At 44.4% G+C, this 18,551-nt stretch overlaps 3 protein-coding genes, 1 long non-coding RNA gene and 1 other non-coding gene across 8 annotated transcripts in view; 4 read left to right on the plus strand and 1 right to left on the minus strand.

The window, feature by feature from the left end:
* The first annotated feature begins 6,128 nt into the window (after positions 1-6,128).
* LOC129017882 (large ribosomal subunit protein eL39-like) lies at positions 6,129-6,370 on the plus strand. The gene has a single exon (XM_054458783.2). It carries the CDS (start codon positions 6,129-6,131, stop codon positions 6,282-6,284), a length of 156 nt encoding a protein of 51 aa, XP_054314758.2. The 3' UTR covers positions 6,285-6,370.
* A 1,186-nt stretch (positions 6,371-7,556) lies between these two features.
* LOC129016589 (uncharacterized) lies at positions 7,557-14,150 on the plus strand. Of its 2 annotated transcripts, XR_008494902.2 has the most exons (3): positions 7,642-8,065; positions 8,174-8,279; positions 13,716-14,150. It is a non-coding gene; the product is annotated as an uncharacterized LOC129016589 (long non-coding RNA). The 2 variants fall into 2 exon arrangements; XR_008494901.2 differs by lacking the exon at positions 8,174-8,279 and having other exon boundaries at positions 7,557-8,065.
* Positions 13,497-13,592, plus strand: LOC129018502 (Z30 small nucleolar RNA). The gene has a single exon (XR_008495323.1). It is a non-coding gene; the product is annotated as a Z30 small nucleolar RNA (small nucleolar RNA).
* A 481-nt stretch (positions 14,151-14,631) lies between the features above and the next one.
* PEX12 (peroxisomal biogenesis factor 12) lies at positions 14,632-18,450 on the minus strand. The gene is made up of 3 exons (XM_054455979.2): positions 17,747-18,450; positions 16,889-17,442; positions 14,632-16,018 (listed from the first exon to the last, which is right to left on the minus strand). The coding sequence occupies exons 1-3, from the start codon at positions 17,870-17,872 to the stop codon at positions 15,619-15,621; spliced, it is 1,080 nt and encodes a 359-aa protein (XP_054311954.1). The 5' UTR covers positions 17,873-18,450; the 3' UTR covers positions 14,632-15,618.
* AP2B1 (adaptor related protein complex 2 subunit beta 1) overlaps positions 17,889-18,551 on the plus strand; it is a 150,128-nt gene continuing 149,465 nt past the window's right edge. For 2 of the 3 annotated variants that reach the window (XM_054455958.2, XM_054455975.2), the window contains exon 1: positions 17,919-17,972. The gene's annotated coding sequence lies outside the window, so the exon portion shown is untranslated. Of the gene's footprint in view, positions 17,973-18,551 lie in introns of all 3 variants that reach the window. The other variant, XM_054455969.2, reaches the window with a different exon arrangement.

The following is an 18,551-nucleotide window of genomic DNA, read 5'->3' on the forward strand; positions in this document are numbered from 1 at the left end:
CATAACACTGACATACTGAGGAAGGCCGATAAGGACTCATGAAGAGCCTGTGACAGGGCAGATTAGCAGGCCAGGGTCTGACCTCAGGGAATGAATGAGGTCGTAATGAGAAAATACAGGGGTGAATGGAAAAAGTTAAACTTAGCACTTCTAAGAGACTGAGCTTCATTTCCACATATCATATATGTACCTTCAGCGCTAGAAAATTTTGTGTGCAAAGCTCTATTTTTATTTTAAATTAGGCTTCCTGTACGTATTCATTGTGGGCAATTTTAACCTATTTCATTACCTCCTAAATGGCTTGTTCTATTTACTTTTATTCTTTTTCCTACTTTTCATCTTTGTTAAACACAAGACCCAGCCTAGAAAAATCCTCATAGATTAGGAGCTGGCTATCCCTGGGTAGGAGGATTAAAGGTAATTTTTCAATTAATTTATTTTTCTTCCCTTTATTATCTTTAACTGATCTGTATTTTTAATGGTTTACAATGAGTATAAATTGTTTTTCATAATTAAAAAACAAATGGTAAAAACCAACAGATGGGCTGGGTGTGGTGGCTCATGCCTATAATCCCAGCACTTTGGGAGGCCTAGGTGGGTGGATCATCTGAGGTCAGGAGTTCGAGACCAGCCTGACCAATATGGTGAAACCCTGTCTCTGCTAAAAATACAAAAATTAGCCTGGTGTGGTGGTGTGTGCCTGTAATCCCAGCTACTGGGGAGGCTGAGACAGGAGAATTGCTTGAACCTGGGAGGCAGAGGTTTCAGTGAGCCGAGATCATGCCATTGCATTCCAGCCTGGGCAACAGAGGGAGACTCCATCTCAAAAAAAAAAAAAAAAAAGAAAGAAAGAAAAAGAAAACCCAACAGATGCTGGGGGCAGTGGCTCATGCCTGTAATCCCAGCATTTTGGGAGGCCAAGGCAGGCAGATCACCTGAGGTCAGCAGCCTGGCCAACATGGTGAAAACCCCATCTCTACTAGAAATACAAAAATTAGCTGGGCATGGTGGTGGGCACCTGTAATCCCAGCTACTGGGGAGGCTGGGACAGGAGAATTGCTTGAACCTGGGAGGCAGAGGTTTCAGTGAGCCGAGATCATGCCATTGCATTCCAGCCTGGGCAATAGAGGGAGACTCCATCTCAAAAAAAAAAAAAAAAGAAAGAAAAAGAAAACCCAACAGATGCTGGGGGCAGTGGCTTATGCCTGTAATCCCAGCATTTTGGGAGGCCAAGGCAGGCAGATCACCTGAGGTCAGGAGTTCAAGACCAGCCTGGCCAACATGGTGAAAACCCTGTCTCTACTAGAAATACAAAAATTAGCTGGGCATGGTGGTGGGCACCTGTAATCCCACCTACTGGGGAGGCTGGGACAGGAGAATTGCTTGAACCTGGGAGGCAAAGGTTGCAGTGAGCCGAGATCGTGCCACTGCATTCCAGCCTGTGTGACAAAGCGAGACTCCATCTCAAAAAAAAAAAAAAAAAAAACAGATGCCGGGCACAATGGCTCATGCCTGTAATCCCAGCATTTTGGGAGGCCGAGGCAGGTGGATCATGAGGTCAGGAGTTCAAGACCAGCCTGGCCAACATGGTGAAACCCCATCTCTACTAAAAAATACAAAAATTAGCAGGGCACAATGGCAGGCACCTGTAATGCCAGCTACTCAGGAGGCTGAGGTAGGAGAATCACTTGAATCTGGGAGGCAGAGGTTGCAGTGAGCCGAGATTGCACCACTGCACTCCAGCCTCCAGCCTGGGAGACAAAGCGAGACTCCATCTCAAAAAAGAAAAAACAACCTGGGGGGAAGGGGGAGGGATAGCTTTAGGAGATATACCTAATGCTAAATGACGAGTTAATGGGTGCAGCACACCAGCATGGCACATGTATACATATGTAACTAACCTGCACATTGTGCACATGTACCCTAAAACTTAAAGTATAATAATAATAAAATAAAAAATAATAATAATAAATAAATAAATAAATAAATAAATAAATAAATTGGAATGATCAAAAAAAAGAAAAGAAAGGAAAAAACAACCAACAGATGGGAGGCAGTTAGTTATCTTATTTGAGGGTGGTGGCTAACCTGGGTCAAGCTTTGATACACACGAAAGGGGAGGAGGCAATGTGATCACAGAAGCAGAGATGGAGTGATGCAGCTATAAGGAAAGGAACGCCAGCAGCTACCAGAAGCTGGAAGAGTCTCCCCTGGAGCTTCTGGAGACAGCAGGTCCACGGCAACACTTTTTTTTTTTTCTTTTTGACGGAGTCTTGCTCTGTTGCTCAGGCTGGAGTGCAGTGGTGCGATCTTGGCTTACTGCAAACTCTGCCTCCCAGGTTCGAGCAATTCTCCCACCTCAGCCTCCAGCGTAGCTAGGATTACAGGTGCGCACCACCATGCCTGGCTGATTTACATATTTTTAATAGAGGTGGGGTTTTGCCATGTTGGCCAGGATGGTCTCGAACCCCTGACCTCATGTGATCTGCCTGCCTCAGACTCCCAAAGTGCTGGGCTTACAGGCGTGAGCTACCGTGCCCAGCCCATGCCAACACTTTGACTTCAACTCAGTGAAACTGATGTTGAACTTCTAGCTGTAAAAAAAATAAAAAATAAAAACGCAAAAACAAAAATAACCAAATGAATGGAGCTGGAGGCCATTATCCTTAGCAAACTAATACAGGAACAGAAAACCAAATACTGCATGTTCTCACTTATAAGTGGAAGCTCAGTGATGAGAACACATGGACACAAAGAGGGGAACAACAGACACTGGGACCCACCTGAGGTGGGAGGAGGGAGAGGAGCAGAAGAAATAACTATTGTGTAGCAGGCTTAATACCTGGGTAATGAAATGATCTATACAACAAACCCCCGTGACATGAGTTTACCCATATAATAAACCTGCACATGTACTCCTGAACCTAAAATAAGTTTTCATAAAAGAATATGTTTCTGGGCCAGGCACGGTGACTGACACCTGTAATCCCAGCACTTTGGGAGGCTGAGGAAGGCGGATCACGAGGTCAGGAGATCGAGACCATCCTGGCTAACGCGGTGAAACTCCGTCTCTACTAAAAATACAAAAAATTAGCCGGGCGTAGTGGCGGGTGCCTGTAGTCCCAGCTACTCAGGAGTCTGAGGCAGGAGAATGGCGTGAACCCGGGAGGCAGAGCTTGCAGTGAGCCGAGATTGCGCTACTGCACTCCAGCCTGGGCAACAGAGCGAGACTCCGTCTCAAAAAAAAAAAAAAAAAAATACGTTTCTGTTGTTTTAAGCCACCAAATTTGTGGTGATTTGTTGCAGCAGCCACAGAATACTAATACACCTCTCTCCCTCTAAATCAAACCAGCAAACTACGCTGTGTCTCTACTTCAATTCGTTTATGATGAAATGACATTCTTAAATAAGTCTCTGGACATCCCTATTTTTGTCGTTGTTGTTAGCTGACGCCACTGCCCAACAAAGTTCTGCTCTGCTGGCATCACTCTTTGTATGTGTTTGGCTAAAAGGAGTTTCCAGGAGAGGAGGCAGAATGGGTACTATGATATATAATTCACACAGCAACATAATAAGCTCCAAAGGCCTGCTCTCAGCTTTGACTTTAACTCATTTTTCATTCGTGTCACTTCTGAATCCAGTCTCACTTTTAGTTCTCCTGTCTACCTTAATTCTCGGCCTCACTTTCATATTGAAATCCCTCTGATATTACTTACGTTTCAAAGGCAAAAAATGACCACCATTTACTGAAAATGTGCTTACCAGATGCAAGGACCATGCTGGGAGCACTACACATCACACAAAAACTGAGACTATATGGCCAGAGAGTGGAAGAGTGAAGATCCCAAACTAGGTCTGTCTAATTCAAAGACTTGTATTCTTTCACTCTTTCAAGTTTGGGATTCTGGATTGCTTGAAAGCCTTCAAAATCAGAAGTCTAAGTACCTCCACATTTTCTTCCCAATCAAGAGGAATAACATCATTTGGTCAGGAGAACTAGGAACTAGATTGCTGTTTTCTTCTTGTTCTTCCGCAGGGTAGTACTGGGGATCAAATCAGGAGAAGTGGAAAATGAGCAATGGGAACTTCTTTTCCTTCTTCAAAGCTCCTTAGTCAAGTCCCTTGGATATGAATAGTTAGGTTGTCAGGCCAGGGAGGACTTCACATCTTGGCTTTGATAGCTCCCAAGCAAATGTTCCTGATACAAAACAACTTGAAATCAGTAACTTAGATCATGCTTTTTCCTGTCTCAGGAAAATTCATCTGGCCATGCTATTGATGATTGCTAAGAACGAGAACCCCGAATTTATTTAAGATGTGTTTATTCACTAAGCATTTCTGTTTATCCACAGTTGTACTTATGTTCACCAGACGCAAGCCTGCATGTTCACCAGACATAAACTGTCAAATAGCAACTAAAGGGGAAAAGTTGGTCTCTTTACCCCCAGATGCCTCCATCTCACCCTCAATTCTTTCATAGAGATGATCCAATGAGTGTAAATAGAATAGTGGCCAAGGGCTCCATTACGCCACTACCTGACTCCGTGTAAGTTTCCTCACTTTCATTCATTCTTTCATTTGATCAGCTATTTTGGGGCTCCTAAAGTGTTCAAATCTCAGCTCTGCCACATTCGAGCTATGAAAACTTTGTTAAACTAACCTAAGCCTCTGATTTCTTCTGTGTAAACTGGAGATAATAACAGAGCCTCCTCCACAGAGTATTTGTCAGAATGAAGTGAGATGATACACATAAAGAGTAAATGTGTATTAACATGTGCTCTTTGCCACATATGGTGCCTGGCATGTAATGCCATTTTCATTCAATAATCAATTGTCGGCTAAGTGCAGTGGCTCACGCCTGTAATCCCAACACTTTGGGAGGCCAAGGCAGGCGGATCACTTGAGATCAGGAGTTCAAGACTAGCCTAACCAACATGGCAAAACCTCATCTCTGCTAAAAATACAAACATTAGTTGGGCATGGTGGCATGCGCCTGTAATCCCAGCTACTTGGGAGGCTGAGGCATGAGAATCACTTGAACCCAGGAGGCAGAGGTTGCAGTGAGCCGAGATCGCACCACTGCATTCTAGCCTGGGTGACAGAGTGAGACTCTGTCTCAAATAATAATAATGATAATCAATTGTTGAGCGCTTACAATGTTCTAAACATGGTGCTACAATCTGGGGCTACCCATCAAAATAAAAGCTCTCATTTAGTAACTGCCTTCCTTAAGCCAAATATGCGACTTTCATTCTCAAATATAATCCTCAGAATAACTTGCAAGACATGTGTTATTTTCACATTACATAAATGAAACAAACTGAGTTCATGAGGTAAAGCACAAAGTTACACATCTAGTAAGTGGCAGAGCTGAGAGTTGAACACTGACCTATCTGAATCCAAAGCCCAGTTACTCTCATCCTGCCAGAAAGCCTTACTATTAGCTGAAAGAATAAGACACACGTCCCTGCTGGGCTCGGTGGCTCACGACTGTAATCCCAGCACTTTCGGAGGCCAAGATGGGTGGGTGGATCACTTGAGGTCAAGAGTTCGAGACCAGCCTGGCCAACATGGCGAAACCCCATCTCTACTAAAAATACAAGAGTCAGCCGGGTGTGGTAGTGCATGCCTGTAATCCCACCTATTTGGGAGGCTGAGCCAGGAGAATTGCTTGAGCCCAGGAGGCAGGGGTTGCAGTGAGCTGAGATCAATCTAAAGAGGGAAAACATGTACTAAACAACTCAGTACAACATACACAATAACATCAACTGAGCACTCTATGTATTAGGCATTGTTGTCATTGATCTTGTAACAGTTCTATTAGGTAGATGCTATTATTAGCCTCCTTTTTACAAACAGTGATACTGAAGAACGAAGAATTCAAGTTACTCGCCAAAATAGTCCACATACATGACCACTACGCTCTAGTGCCACTCTAAAGAGTTTGCAATGTATAAGCAGTGTTCTCTAGGTGTTCTGAGGAGTGACAATAACTATGAGTGAGCAACAGAAAAGATTTCCTAAATGAGATGATTTGTGAGCTGGAACCTGTAAGTAAGAAAGCAACAAGTTTCCCCCTCTCTTCCTTTCTCCACCATCGTGGTATGTGCTTGACTCTGCTTCTTGCCATGTCTTCTCACAAGACTTTTAGGATTAAGCGATTCCTGGCCAAGAAACAAAAGCAAAATCGTCCCATTCCCCAGTGGATTCAGACGAAAATTGGTAATAAAATCAGGTACAACTCCAAAAGGAGACATTGGAGAAGAACCAAGCTGGGTCTATAAGGAATTGCACATGAGATGGCACACGTATTTATGATGTCTGAAGGTCACAATCACGTTATCATATCAAGCTGAAAATGTCACCACTATCTGGAGATTTGGACATGTTTTATTGGGAACATAGTTTTTCTCTCTGAATCTGTTATGAATGCTTTGGTTGGCTGAGTTCAGTAATAAATATGTGAGACCTTTCATTTCAAAAAGAAAGAAAGCAACAAGTTGAGAGAAAGGGAGATGGATGGGAGAAAGATAAACCAGGTAGAGGAAATAGCACACGCAAAGGCACATTGTCTTCACTGTCTAATGTCTCCAATCCTTAACGAACGAAAGAGGCCTTGAGTGGGTCTGGTACAGAAGACTCTCCATTTTACTTTTTCATGTCCTTCTACCCATCCCTATCTAACATTCATCACAATCCTCATTCGCCTTTCATATGCCACTCCTCTATTTCCACTGCCAGTCTAATTTAAGCTCCTATTAGCTCTCACCTGGACCATTGCAATAGCTTTCCCTGCTTTCGCTCTCTGCCCCCCACCAATCTAAACACAGTTGAGGCCGGGCACGGTGGCTCACGCCTGTAATTCCAGCACTGTGGGAGGCCGAGGCGGTAGGATCACCTGAGGTCAGGAGTTCAAGACCAGCCTGGCCAACACGTTGAAACCCCGTCTCTACAAAAGTACAAAAATTAGCCCGGCATGATGGTGGGTGCCTGTAATCCCAGCTACTCGGGAGGCTGAGGCACGAGAACCGCTTGAACCTGGGAGGCGGAGGTGGCAGTGAGCCTAGATCGCGCCACTAGAGTGAAACTCCATCTCAGGAAAATAAATAAATAAATAAATAAAACTAGCCAGGCGTGGTGACGCCTGCCTGTAATCCAAGCTACACAGAAGGCCGAAGCAGGAGAATCGCCTGAGCCTGGGATGCGGAAGTGGCAGTGAGCCGAGATCGCGCCACTGCACTCCAGCCTGGGCGACTTGAGTGAGACCGTGTCACAAAAAAAAAACAACAAAAAAAACCAAAACTATTTCTTCCCGCAATCCTAGGGCACACACACTATAATCCTGCCTCAAATGCTCATTCCCAGTTATGAAACAGGGTACAAGCGAAACCACTCTGGCTAACAGTCGCCCCGACGGCCGACGGCGGGGAATTGTGGAGGGGGCGGAGGAGAATTGCTCAGAACTTGGAAAGTGACTGGTTTCTCAGGATAGAGACCGCGACGCAAAAAGGTGACGGAAAAGATGCGTCCGCCATCCCTTCTGCTCCACCCCTGACCTTCGCCTCGGCCTTCGATTGGCTGCTCCTCGCACCAGCCCCGCCTCAGGGACGTCCACGTGACCCGATGGCCGCCGTGGGATTGGTTGTTCGGCAACAGCCGCGCTAGGCTGTAAGACCTGAGCCGGGCGAAGAAGCAGAGGAGAGGGAGGCTGGAAGCACGTTTGGCCCGGGACAGAAATCTGGAGAGCTTGGCTACCTCCATCCTCCTCAGGCCGGAGCAGGCTTCCTGAGAGAGTCCAGGTCGTAGGAGTTTTACGACTTAGAAAAGCGGGCTACAGATTCCTTCCTGGGTGTTTGGTTCAAGCCTTGGCTCCGGCCTTATTCTCAGTCTTCCCGGGAGTTCGTGGGATTTGGACCTTAGATTATTAGCATTATTTTGAGGGCCTCCTGTGTGTAAGCACTGGTTGTGCGCAGATGGCTGTGCAGAGCGCCAGGAGGTAGAGGCTGGGGAAATGAGGGCTCGGAGGTGCTTGAGGTGTAGTCTTTACCTACGTGAAATGTTGGAGGTAAGTCGGAGTTATAACTTGTGTTGATGCTTTTATAATCTAGGAGCTTAGGGTTTAGTAGGAAGAGTCGCTCATTCAATGAATTAAACGCTTATTCCTATGTACTAGGCACCATTCCGAGTGCAGTGGCTACAAAGACCAGTAGAACATAGTCCTGGTTCTTTACGAACTCTGTGATTGGGCAAGTGGGAGAGAGGGCGGAAAACGAGAACTGGTGAGTAGTTGGCGTGTGATGCGTGCCGTAGTGGAAGAAAGTGCTGTGAGAGTTAGAAGAGGGGCATGATTGAAGGAATTAAGGACATTTAACAGAAAGTGATATTTGAGTAAAGTTTATTTTTGTTTTGTTTTTTGTTTTTTTTGAGACGGGAGTTTCGCTCTGCCTCCCAGGTTGGAGTCCAGTGGCGCTATCACGGCTCACTGCAACCTCCGCCTCCCGGGTTCAAGCAGTTCTCAGCCTCAGCCTCCCAAGTAGCTGGGATTACAGGCGCACACCACCACGCCCGGCTAATTTTTACGTTTTTAGTAGAGATAGGGTTTCACCATGTTGGCCAGGCTGGTCTTGAACTCCTGACCTCGTGATCCACCCGCCTCGGCCTCCCAAAGTGCTGGGATTACAGGCCAAAGCCACCGTGCCCGGCCTTGAGTAAAGTTTAAAAAGTATACTTAGGGTGGGTATTTATCCCTCCATGAAAGCGCCTTTTACTCAGCCAGCACAGAGCCATCCCTTTGCCCTTCCAGATGCCTGACTGGGACCTTGCTTATCGATGTGTGAGCTTTTAATCTCTGGCTGTAATCTTACCCACTTCAACCTAAACTTGGGATGATTTCTCTTGACCCTTTTTTTGAGTGATAAGGCAAATCTCCCCACACCTGGGCATTTTAAAGTTATATAATGTATGTTTAAATATCCCCCTTAAAAAGCCTGAGCTATATAACAATCTAGATGTGCCTATCTTACTCTTTTCCCACAAACTAAGAATCCAAATAATGTTAAAAATCTTAATTAAAAAAAAAAGTATACTTAGGTTTTCTCCCCATCGAAAGGGGTGGAGAAAGCACTCCAGGAACTAGGAAAGCGTACCTGCCGCATGTGGCTGGAGCACATGGGAGGTTTGCCCAGCTGACGATGAAGCAGATAGGGAGGGATTCAACTTGTAAAGATCTTGAATTACATTGTAGGCTGGCTGTCTGGATCTTAAGATACAAAGTGAAATAGGCACCACAAAACAGGTATTAACATGCTTTCATAATTCATAAGGAGGACAGATACTTCCTGTTGGATTGATGAAAAAAGGCTTCATGCAAAAGATAGCATTTTGAAGGGTTGCAAACTGCAGGGATAGGATTTTGAAATACAGGAAGGATTTCTACAGAGGGGGAAAGACTTTCTAGATGGAGGGCATAAGGTCAAATAGAGCCAATATGAGGACTAAGGAATAATCTGGGTTGATTAGACTGTAAGATATGTTTGGGGGCCAGGCACGGTGGCTCACACCTATAATCCCAGCACCTGGGAGGCCAAGGCAGGTGGATCACTTGAGGTCAGGAGTTTAAGACCAGCCTGGCCAACATGGCGAAACCCTGTCTCTACTAAAAATACAAAAATTAGTTGGGCATGGTGGCTCATGCCTGTAATCCCACCTACTTGGGAAGCTGAGGCAGGAGAATCGCTTGAACCCAGGAGGCTGAGGTTGCAGTGAGCTGAGACTGCACCACTGCACTGCAGCCTGGGCGACAGAGCGAGACTCCATTTCAAACAAACAAACAAACAAACAAAAGACATGTTTGGGTTATTTATGGTGTATTTAAGGATAAATTTGGGTCTGTTTTGAAACATCTTGATTGCTAAACAAAGTCGTTAGGACTTTATTTCCTAGACTATGGGGAGCAACTGAATGCTTGTGAGTAATCACACCTCCATATATAAGGGTTAGTATGTGTGTAAGATTCAAAGTACATTGGATGGGAGAGAAACTGGAGGCAGGAGGCCCATTGAGATAGCAGTATTGTCTGCCAGAAGGAATGTGGGTTTTAGAGCCAAGGACTCATTGGTTCAGAGCTTGGCTTTGCTCACAAGTTTCATTATTTTGGGCAGATTTATTTAAGTTATTAAGCTCTGATCTGTGTCTCAAAAGAGGGAAAGTAACTTATGAAGTGCCTGTTACACAAGGGTTATGCTCGAAGGCTTAAACAGAGGCTGAAGCCTCTGTTTTCTTTCTTTTTTTTTTTTTTTTGAGACAGGATCTCGCTCTTGTCGCCCAGGCTGGAGTGCAGTGGTGCAATCTCAGCTCACTGTAACCTCCGCCTCCCAGGTTCAAGCTATTGTCCTGCCTCAGCCTCTTGAGTAGCTGGCATTACAGGTGACTGCCACCATGCCCGGCTAATTTTTGTACTTTTAATAGAGACGAGGTTTCGCCATGTTGGCCAGGCTGGTCTCGAACTCCTGACCTCAGGTGATCTGCCCGCCTTGGCCTCCCAAAGTGCTGGGATTACAGGCATGAGCCACCGTGCCCAAGCTCTTATTTCTAATGTGTACCCATTTCACCCGTAGATGATGAGCTAAAAGGTCAAGCATAACCCTTGTGTAACAGGCACTTCATAAGTTACTTTCCCTCTTTTGAGACAGAGATCAGTCTATCGCCCAGGCTGGAGTGCAGTGGCGCAGTCTCAGCGCACTGCAACCTCTGCCTCCCTGGTTCAAGTGATTCTTGTGCCTCAGCCTCCCAAGTAGCTGGGATTACAGGCACCCACCACCACGCCCAGCTAACTTTTGTATTTTTAATAGAGACGGGGTTTCGCCACGTTGGCCAGGCTGGTCTGGAACTCCTGGCCTCAGGTGACCTGCCTGCTTCGGCCTCCCAAAGTGCTGGGATTAGAGGTGCGAACCACTGCGCCCGGCCTAGTTTTCCTCTTTATGGAGCTTAGTTGCTGAATGGTGAACACAGACCAACAGCTGTCAGTTTTAACTAGGGAATATCAGTCTATTGATGTTTATAGATGGCTGAAGGCAGTATATGGTGGCCCCAGAATTTTAGATACCGACAATATCATTTTGAAAGTCTGGAGAGGCCAGGTGCGGTGGCTCACGCCTGTAATCCCAGCACTTTCTCGGAGGCCGAGGTGGGCAGATCACTTGAAGTCAGGAGTTCAAGACCAGCCTAGCCAACATGGCAAAACCCCATTTCTACTGAAAATGCAAAAATTAGCTAGGCCTGGTTGTGCATACCTGTAATCCCAGCTACCTGGGAGGCTGAGGTGGGAGCACTGCTTGAACTCAGGAGGCAGAGGCTAAAGTGAGCTGAGATAGTGCCACTGCACTCCAGCCTGGGTGACAGAGTGAGAATCTGTCTCAAAAAATAAAATAAAGAGGCCAGGTGCGGTGGCTCACGCCCATAATCCCAGCACTTTGGGAGGTTGAGGTGGGCGGATCACAAGGTCAGGAGTTCAAGACCAGCCTGGCCAATATGGGGAAAGCCCATCTCTGCTAAAAAGTACAAAAATTAGCTGGGCGTGGTGGTGCGTGCCTGTAGTCTCAGCTACTCGGGAGGCTGAGGCAGGAGAATCACTTGAACCCGGGAGGCAGAGGTTGCAGTGAGCCGAGATTGCGCCACTGCACTCTAGCCTGGGTGACAGAGTGAGGGAGTAGAGTGGAGTGGAGGTCAGGTTTCTCATTCACAAATTGATTTTTCAGATTGTGAATTACCCATGCTTTGCCTTGCTTTCTTTATCTTCCATGTCCTTCCTCATTAGTAAATCTAAAGGTAGGACCCTAGAGAAAAATGAAATTGAACCTTTTATTTAGTTGTTACTGAAAAAATATAAATCTGGTAATCATAACTCAAGTTCTCTTTCCAGCTCTGCAGTTAGTTTCCTATGGATCTTCGGCAAATCATAGCCTCTCTGGGTTCTTGGACTCTTCAGATAAAAGATTCTAATTTAAAAACTTTTATGACTATAATTTTAATCTTTGTTGGCAGAAGAATTATAAATCAAATTGCATATTAAATGAACTGGAGTTTATAAAGAAATTTAGTAGAAATCTTTTCTAGGCCCGGCGTGGTGGCTCACACCTGTAATCCCAGCACTTTGGGAGGCCAAGGCTGGCAGATCACTTGAGGTCAGGAGTTCAAGACCAGCCTGGCCAACATGGTGAAACCCCATCTCTACTAAAAATACAAAAATTAGCTGGGTGTGGTGGCACATGCCTGTAGTCCCAGCTATTTGGGAGGCTGAGGCAGGAGAATTGCTTGAGCCCAGGAGGCAGAGGCTGCAGTGAGCCGAGATTGCGCCACTGCACTCCAGCCTGGGCGACACAGTGAGACTCCATTTCAAAAAAAAAAAAAAAAAAATATTTTCTAGGCCAGGTACAGTAGCTCACACCTGTAATCCAGCACTTTGGAAGGCCAAAGAGGGAGGATCACTTGAGCCCAGCAGTTTGAGACCAGCCTGGGCAACATGGCAAGACTCTGGGCGTGGTGGTGCTCACCTGGGATGTCAGCTACTCAGAAGGCTAGGGTGGGAGGATTGCTTGAGCCCAGCAGTTTGAGGCCACAGTGAGCCATGATCGTGCCACTGCACTCCAGCCTAGGTGACAGGGCAAGACCCTGTCTCCAGAAAAAAGAAAGAAATTTTTAAAAAGAAAATATATTTTCTAAAGCTTTTGCTTTTGAACTAGGCTAACGGCAGGCTTATGGGCTCAAGCCTGTGATCCCAGGGTTTTGGGAGGCCAAGGCAGGAGGATCACTTGAAGCCAGGAGTTTGAGACCAGCCTGGGAAACATACCGAGACTCTGTCTCTACAAAAATTTAAAAAGAATTAGCCAGGGATGGTGACGTGCACCTGTAGTCCTAGCTACCTGGGAGGATCACCTGAGCCCAGGAGTTTGAGGCTACAGTGAGCCATGATCATACCACTGCACTCCAGCCTGGTTGACAAAAGTGAAACCTTGTCTCAAAATAAAAATATATATATATATTAATTGAAAACAGGCCAGGCATGGTGGCTCACGCCTGTAATCCACGCACTTTGGGAGGCTGGAGAAGGTGGATTGCTTGAGTCCAGGAGTTTGAGAACAGCCTGGACAACATGGTAAAACCCTGTCTCTACAAAAAGTACAAAAGTTAGCCAGGTGTGGTGGCCTGTGACTGTAGTCCCAGCTACTTGGGAGGCTGAGGTGGGATGATCACCTGAGCCTGGGGAGGTTGAGACTGCAGTGAGCCATGATCAGGCCATTGCACTCCAGCCTGGGTGACAGAGTAAGACCCTGTCTTAAAAAAAAAAAAGAAAGAAAGAAATATTAATTAGAAACCCATGGTTGAAACTTACCTGAATAGAAGGCTTTATTTTTTTCATAGGTAAGCCTATGTTTTCTTGGATGTGAAACTAGGGCACTGGGTTGCTCTTGGGTAATACAAGGAGATGAAATGCAGCGATGCGATGATGAGTGAGTAGAGTCTGACCTGGTATTGCCATTGCTTCACTATTGGCTTTGACCAGGGTATGATCTCTTAATCTTCTCTCTGAGCTGATTCTGATTGTGGTTTTTCCACACAGGTGTGTTGTATCCTGTTTGGACACTGGTTTTATTATGTTTAAGATGTTTCTTTTATATTCTTTTGAATTACTGATATTCTCATGTTTTCCTCCTTAGGTTGAGATGAGAACTCTTGCTTTGAATTCTTCATGGAGGACTACATCATTTCAATCCTGAATCTGGCTCAATTCTATTATTCACTTATTACTGTATTAAAAACGTTTAATTGGCCGGGCACAGTGGTTCACGCCTGTAATCCCAGCACTTTGGGAGGCCAAGGCAGGCGGATCACTTGAGGTCAGGAGTTTGAGACCAGCCTGGCCAACATGGCAAAACCCCACCTCTACTAAAAATACAAAAATTAGCTGGGCGTGGCGGCACGCACCTGTAATCACAGCTACTTGTGAGGCTGAGGTGGCAGAATTGTTTGAACCCAGGAGGTGGAGGTTGCAGTGAGCCGAGATCACGCCACTGCACTCAAGCCTTGGCATCAGAGTGAGACTCTGTCTCAGTAAAAAAATAAATAAAATAAAAATGTTTAATTAACCGTGATATTTGCTTTGGTAAAACCTTTGAGGTTTAACGAGAATTTTAAAATTCATTATACTTTTCTTATAGCATATAAAAGTTTTAGTATTTTTTTATTGTCTCAACTAACATCATAAATGTCTTAATGTTAAAATCCATGGGATATTCTATTTAAAATTTTAGCTTTATCACCTTTGTGCTATCAGAGAATGTGCTTTGAACTGGTAAAATGAGTTAAAGTATTGGAAAACACTTATGTCAGTAGAGGCTCTTAAAAATCATTTTCATCCTTCCTCTTCTAGTGATGATTTTTTTTTAACCCATGTTTTCACCAGTCTGCCAATCCAATGGCATAAATGCTCCTACACAGGCAACTTAAGTGTTTCTTAAGTTGATGCAAGGTATTTTGCATGAGGCTGAATTCTTGTTGTTGGAGCAGAGGATTTTTGTTCCAACTACTGAATTGGCAAAATGTTAATATAAAAACACCTCAAAAAGTCAAAGGTAGCCTGAATGAAAAATTTATTTTAAACACCTCAAGTAATCTTTACATTTCTACAAAATCATAACATAGAAGTTCTTTTCCAGAAACATTTATTCTTAAAATCTACTTGTTTCACAGAAACTTTAGTAATAACCAGAATAATTCATGACAGTTTAGCAAACTCTTAGCAGCAAGCAGAAAGAACTTATTAAAATATCCTTTCTTTACACAATTAGATTAGTATTTTGCTTCATCTCTTCATTGCTTGTTAGCTTTGCTTTTACACAGGAATCTTCAGACTACTCTCTCTAACACTCAATCCCTATTCCTTTTTTAGCCAGTTTCTCAAGAAAGATATGGAGAGCTCATAAAGGAATATCCTGAAATATCCTAAATATCCAACTTTTAAAATATCCTTTTTTATCCTTAAAAGCTGATAAACGATAGATGTCACTTAACAAATGTCTCACAGCATATGGAAGGAGATTTTTTTCCCCCCAAAGTGTTTCTAAGCATTTCTATCAAGAGCAGGTTTACATTTCTTATCGTTTGCAAACTGATGAAATTTCCACCTTACAGACAGGCAGGTAAATGCTTTCTTTTCTAAAAAGAAGGCTTGCTACCACCTCACTGTTCACTTTATTTTTTATGCGGTCTAACCTGGGTTTTTCCTAAGAGCTTCTGTATTTCTTATATTTTAAGGAAAGGGATAGGCAAAAACTTGTGTACTCATTATTCTGTTTAATCTCTACACTGGCCCTCATATCCCCTGCCAGTCCTGATTCTTCTACTTTAAGCAGCTTGGTCAACTGTAAGTAGGGTTCTAGAAAGCAGGCTAAAAGGTTAGGATCAAACGGGCATATCCTTTTAAAGAAATCCATATAGTCATTTAAAGTTCATATAGTTATGAATTGAGGCTGAGAAGTGTCAACTCAATACCATGCTGAAACCAGCTCTGTGACATTACAGCGCAATACTTTTGTTGTGAGGATAAGACATGATTCCCTTTCAGTTCTCAGGGGAGTAGAGTTTAATCAGATGTTGTACTTCTGTTGGATAACCTGTGATAGGACAAGCTTGGTGACTCCTCACATAATGAAACACACAGCGGTAACAAAACACATAGCCAGAGGTGGCAAGAACAGTATCATTCACCCGGGTTTTACGACACAGTGGGCACACAGTCTTCATTTTGGGTAAGAGGGGAGAATCAGAGTTATAGTCTAGGTGTACAGGTGGTGGTGGAGTAGGCAGGGCAGTCAATGACTTGATGGTTTCTTGATTTTCAGATGAGTACCACCAGTCAAGGAACTGCAAGAAGAATACACCCACAGAAAGGCCAGTAGACAGGGATAAGGCAACACCCCCAACAGCTTTCTTCAGAGCTGACTTTATCTTCTCACTAACACTGTTGGGAGAAAAGAACAAGGAGGCAAAGAGAGAAACTTTATTTAGGTATAATTACAAAGTGACTAACATAAATGCAGTTCTTACATTTTTCATCAGAATCACTGGGGGACTGAATGGTTGGTAGACTGGTACTATCTCCTTAAGCATCTATTCTAAGTGATTCTTTCTAACTTACAGTATTTTAGAAGCATAGGAGCCAAGCTTTGTTTTTAGTAACATGATTAGGGTTTGGTTTTGTGTTTTGAAAGATAAATCAGTAGAGAATTTGATTATATAAACCTCCTCCCTTTTTTTAGTAGAAGATAGTGATCCAGAAAAAAAAAAAAAAAAACCCAATTCACTTAACAAAAAACTTAGCAGTATTGAGGAATGTATACATTTGAACTTGTAGGAGAACACAAATATGAACTAGAAGGAGCACAGCATCATGATTAAGAGCACAGTCTTAGGCTGGGTGCAGTGGCTCACAGAGCACAATCTTTAGAATTGTATCAATTTGGTTTGAATCCCAGCTCTGCCACCTTCTAACTATGTACCTACGTGACTTTGGCAAGGTACTTAACTGCTTGGGTTTAGTTTTGTCAACTGTGAGCTAATACATTTACTTCATTGGGTTGTGTTGAGGATTGAGATAATGTATGTAAATCAAGCACCTAGTACAGGACCTGGGACATAGCAAGTATGCACTAAAGTATACCTAGTATGGTGAAGGTTACCAGGATGACAGTCCTTGTTTTATGGACACAAGGAATAGCTTTTCTATGACTATGAAATACCACAAAGTTAACAGGGAGGTGAACTTCACAAAACTGGGATAAGATTTTCGAATTTACTAACTAAAGATATTTTGGAAATGTTAAGGCCTTACCTCCTGGCTGGTTGCTGCATCATGCTGGCCTTAGCTGGTTTGTGCTCCAGAGCTTGTATATCCTGAACTGTCAGTCGACCTAGCTGAACTCCAGCCAGCCTCAGCAGTGGTGAGTGATGCTGAGCTTTTCCTAGGATGTATCGAAGTTGTTGTACAAGAAACCATCCTTCCCAGGCCATGTTCACAAATGGGTAGGCTGCCAGGAAGGCTCTGTAAAATCGTTTCCAGCGGGAAGAAGGGGGATGAATAGAATATTCATCCTCTTCTCTCAGGCTAGAAACCAGCTTCTCCAGCTTCACTTTCAGATAGGGAAGAAGAACCAGGAACATAATAGATTTCCAAAGCTGCTGCTTTGGGAGACCAGCACTAGCCAATCTCTGAGACTTGTGAGTGTCCCCCATTACAATTCTCTTTAAGCCATAAAAGTTTTCAGAAAATGAGGCACTGGTTCTAGACAGATAATGCTGCTGAAGCAGAAGATCTAGCAGAGTAAAGATTTCATCAAACCACCTCCACAAGAAGCCATAGTGGGTGGGATTTGATTCTGCAAGAACCTAAAGCAAAATAAAGCAATAAGTGAAATTCATTCCATTACACAAGTTCTACACCTATTTATATTCCCCCTTTTCCTCTAAAGTCTACACATTTTGTCTTAAATAAGTCACTTTTGGACCCTGAAATGCTGCGTATTCAGTACAGGTCTCTACATATAACAGAGACTCAATAACTCTTAAGTCATGGGACACAAGTTATTTGCCAATTGGCTATTTCAAAAGCTAGGCTACCAAATAAGCACAAATTATTCGTTTGTTTTTTACCCAGTTGTCCCTAAAACCTTTCCAAGAATTAATACCTTACCTTGACCACATGCTGAAGAGCGGGTCTCACTGCTGTCATTAAACTGTCCTGTGCTACCACCTCAAAGATGGATGGCTGGTCATCGGTCACAGAAGCAGTTGTGATGTGAGCCCCGTGCTCAGCCATAGTTTCCTGTGTGTACTGGCTTTCACTTTTCCCACAAACTCTCTCGTGAGCATGAACTTTTTCGGGAGGAAGAGTATCAGATGGGTGCTCAGTCTTAAAGGTAAACTTTCTGCATGATATCTGAAACTCGAAACTCAATCTTATGGGCAAAAATGAACTGGGAAAAAAAGACCTGGAGGCGAAGGGGAGTCTCAAGAAGGTTAAGAACAAAGTTAACTCGGACGTGGGTGGAAGTAGTACGTGGCGAGGGGGTAACTTGTCAAATGCTGCACGTCAGGGCAGAGCGTGACTGTGGGGGACAGGTATGGGGGAAGGAACGCGATTCTCTGGAGCTGCGAACCAGAAACCCCCCCGCCCCGTCCCCAGTCGTGAGAGCTCAAAAGCCAGCCGACTCTGAGGATTCAGTCGTGCCACTGTGAGCCCGGGACACGAAGGCTGACTCCAGCTGTTGGTTTTGAGTATCCCCGCCCGCGCCCGTCCTTGCTCGCTGACCCCAGGCGAGGCGCAAACAACCCACGACGCCACGTTTGAAGGAAGGTCTCCGCTTTATGACAGAAGCCGCACCCGGAAATGAAACCACCAGGACCTCAGGGATGCCTGGCGGAAGAGAGGCGCTCTAGTTCCGAATGCGGTCCGGAAACCAGAACTAGAGAACTCTATGACCCACCTGAACTTCCGC

Source organism: Pongo pygmaeus, chromosome 19, assembly GCF_028885625.2.
Source record: "Pongo pygmaeus isolate AG05252 chromosome 19, NHGRI_mPonPyg2-v2.0_pri, whole genome shotgun sequence".
NCBI classification, from domain to species: domain Eukaryota; kingdom Metazoa; phylum Chordata; class Mammalia; order Primates; family Hominidae; genus Pongo; species Pongo pygmaeus.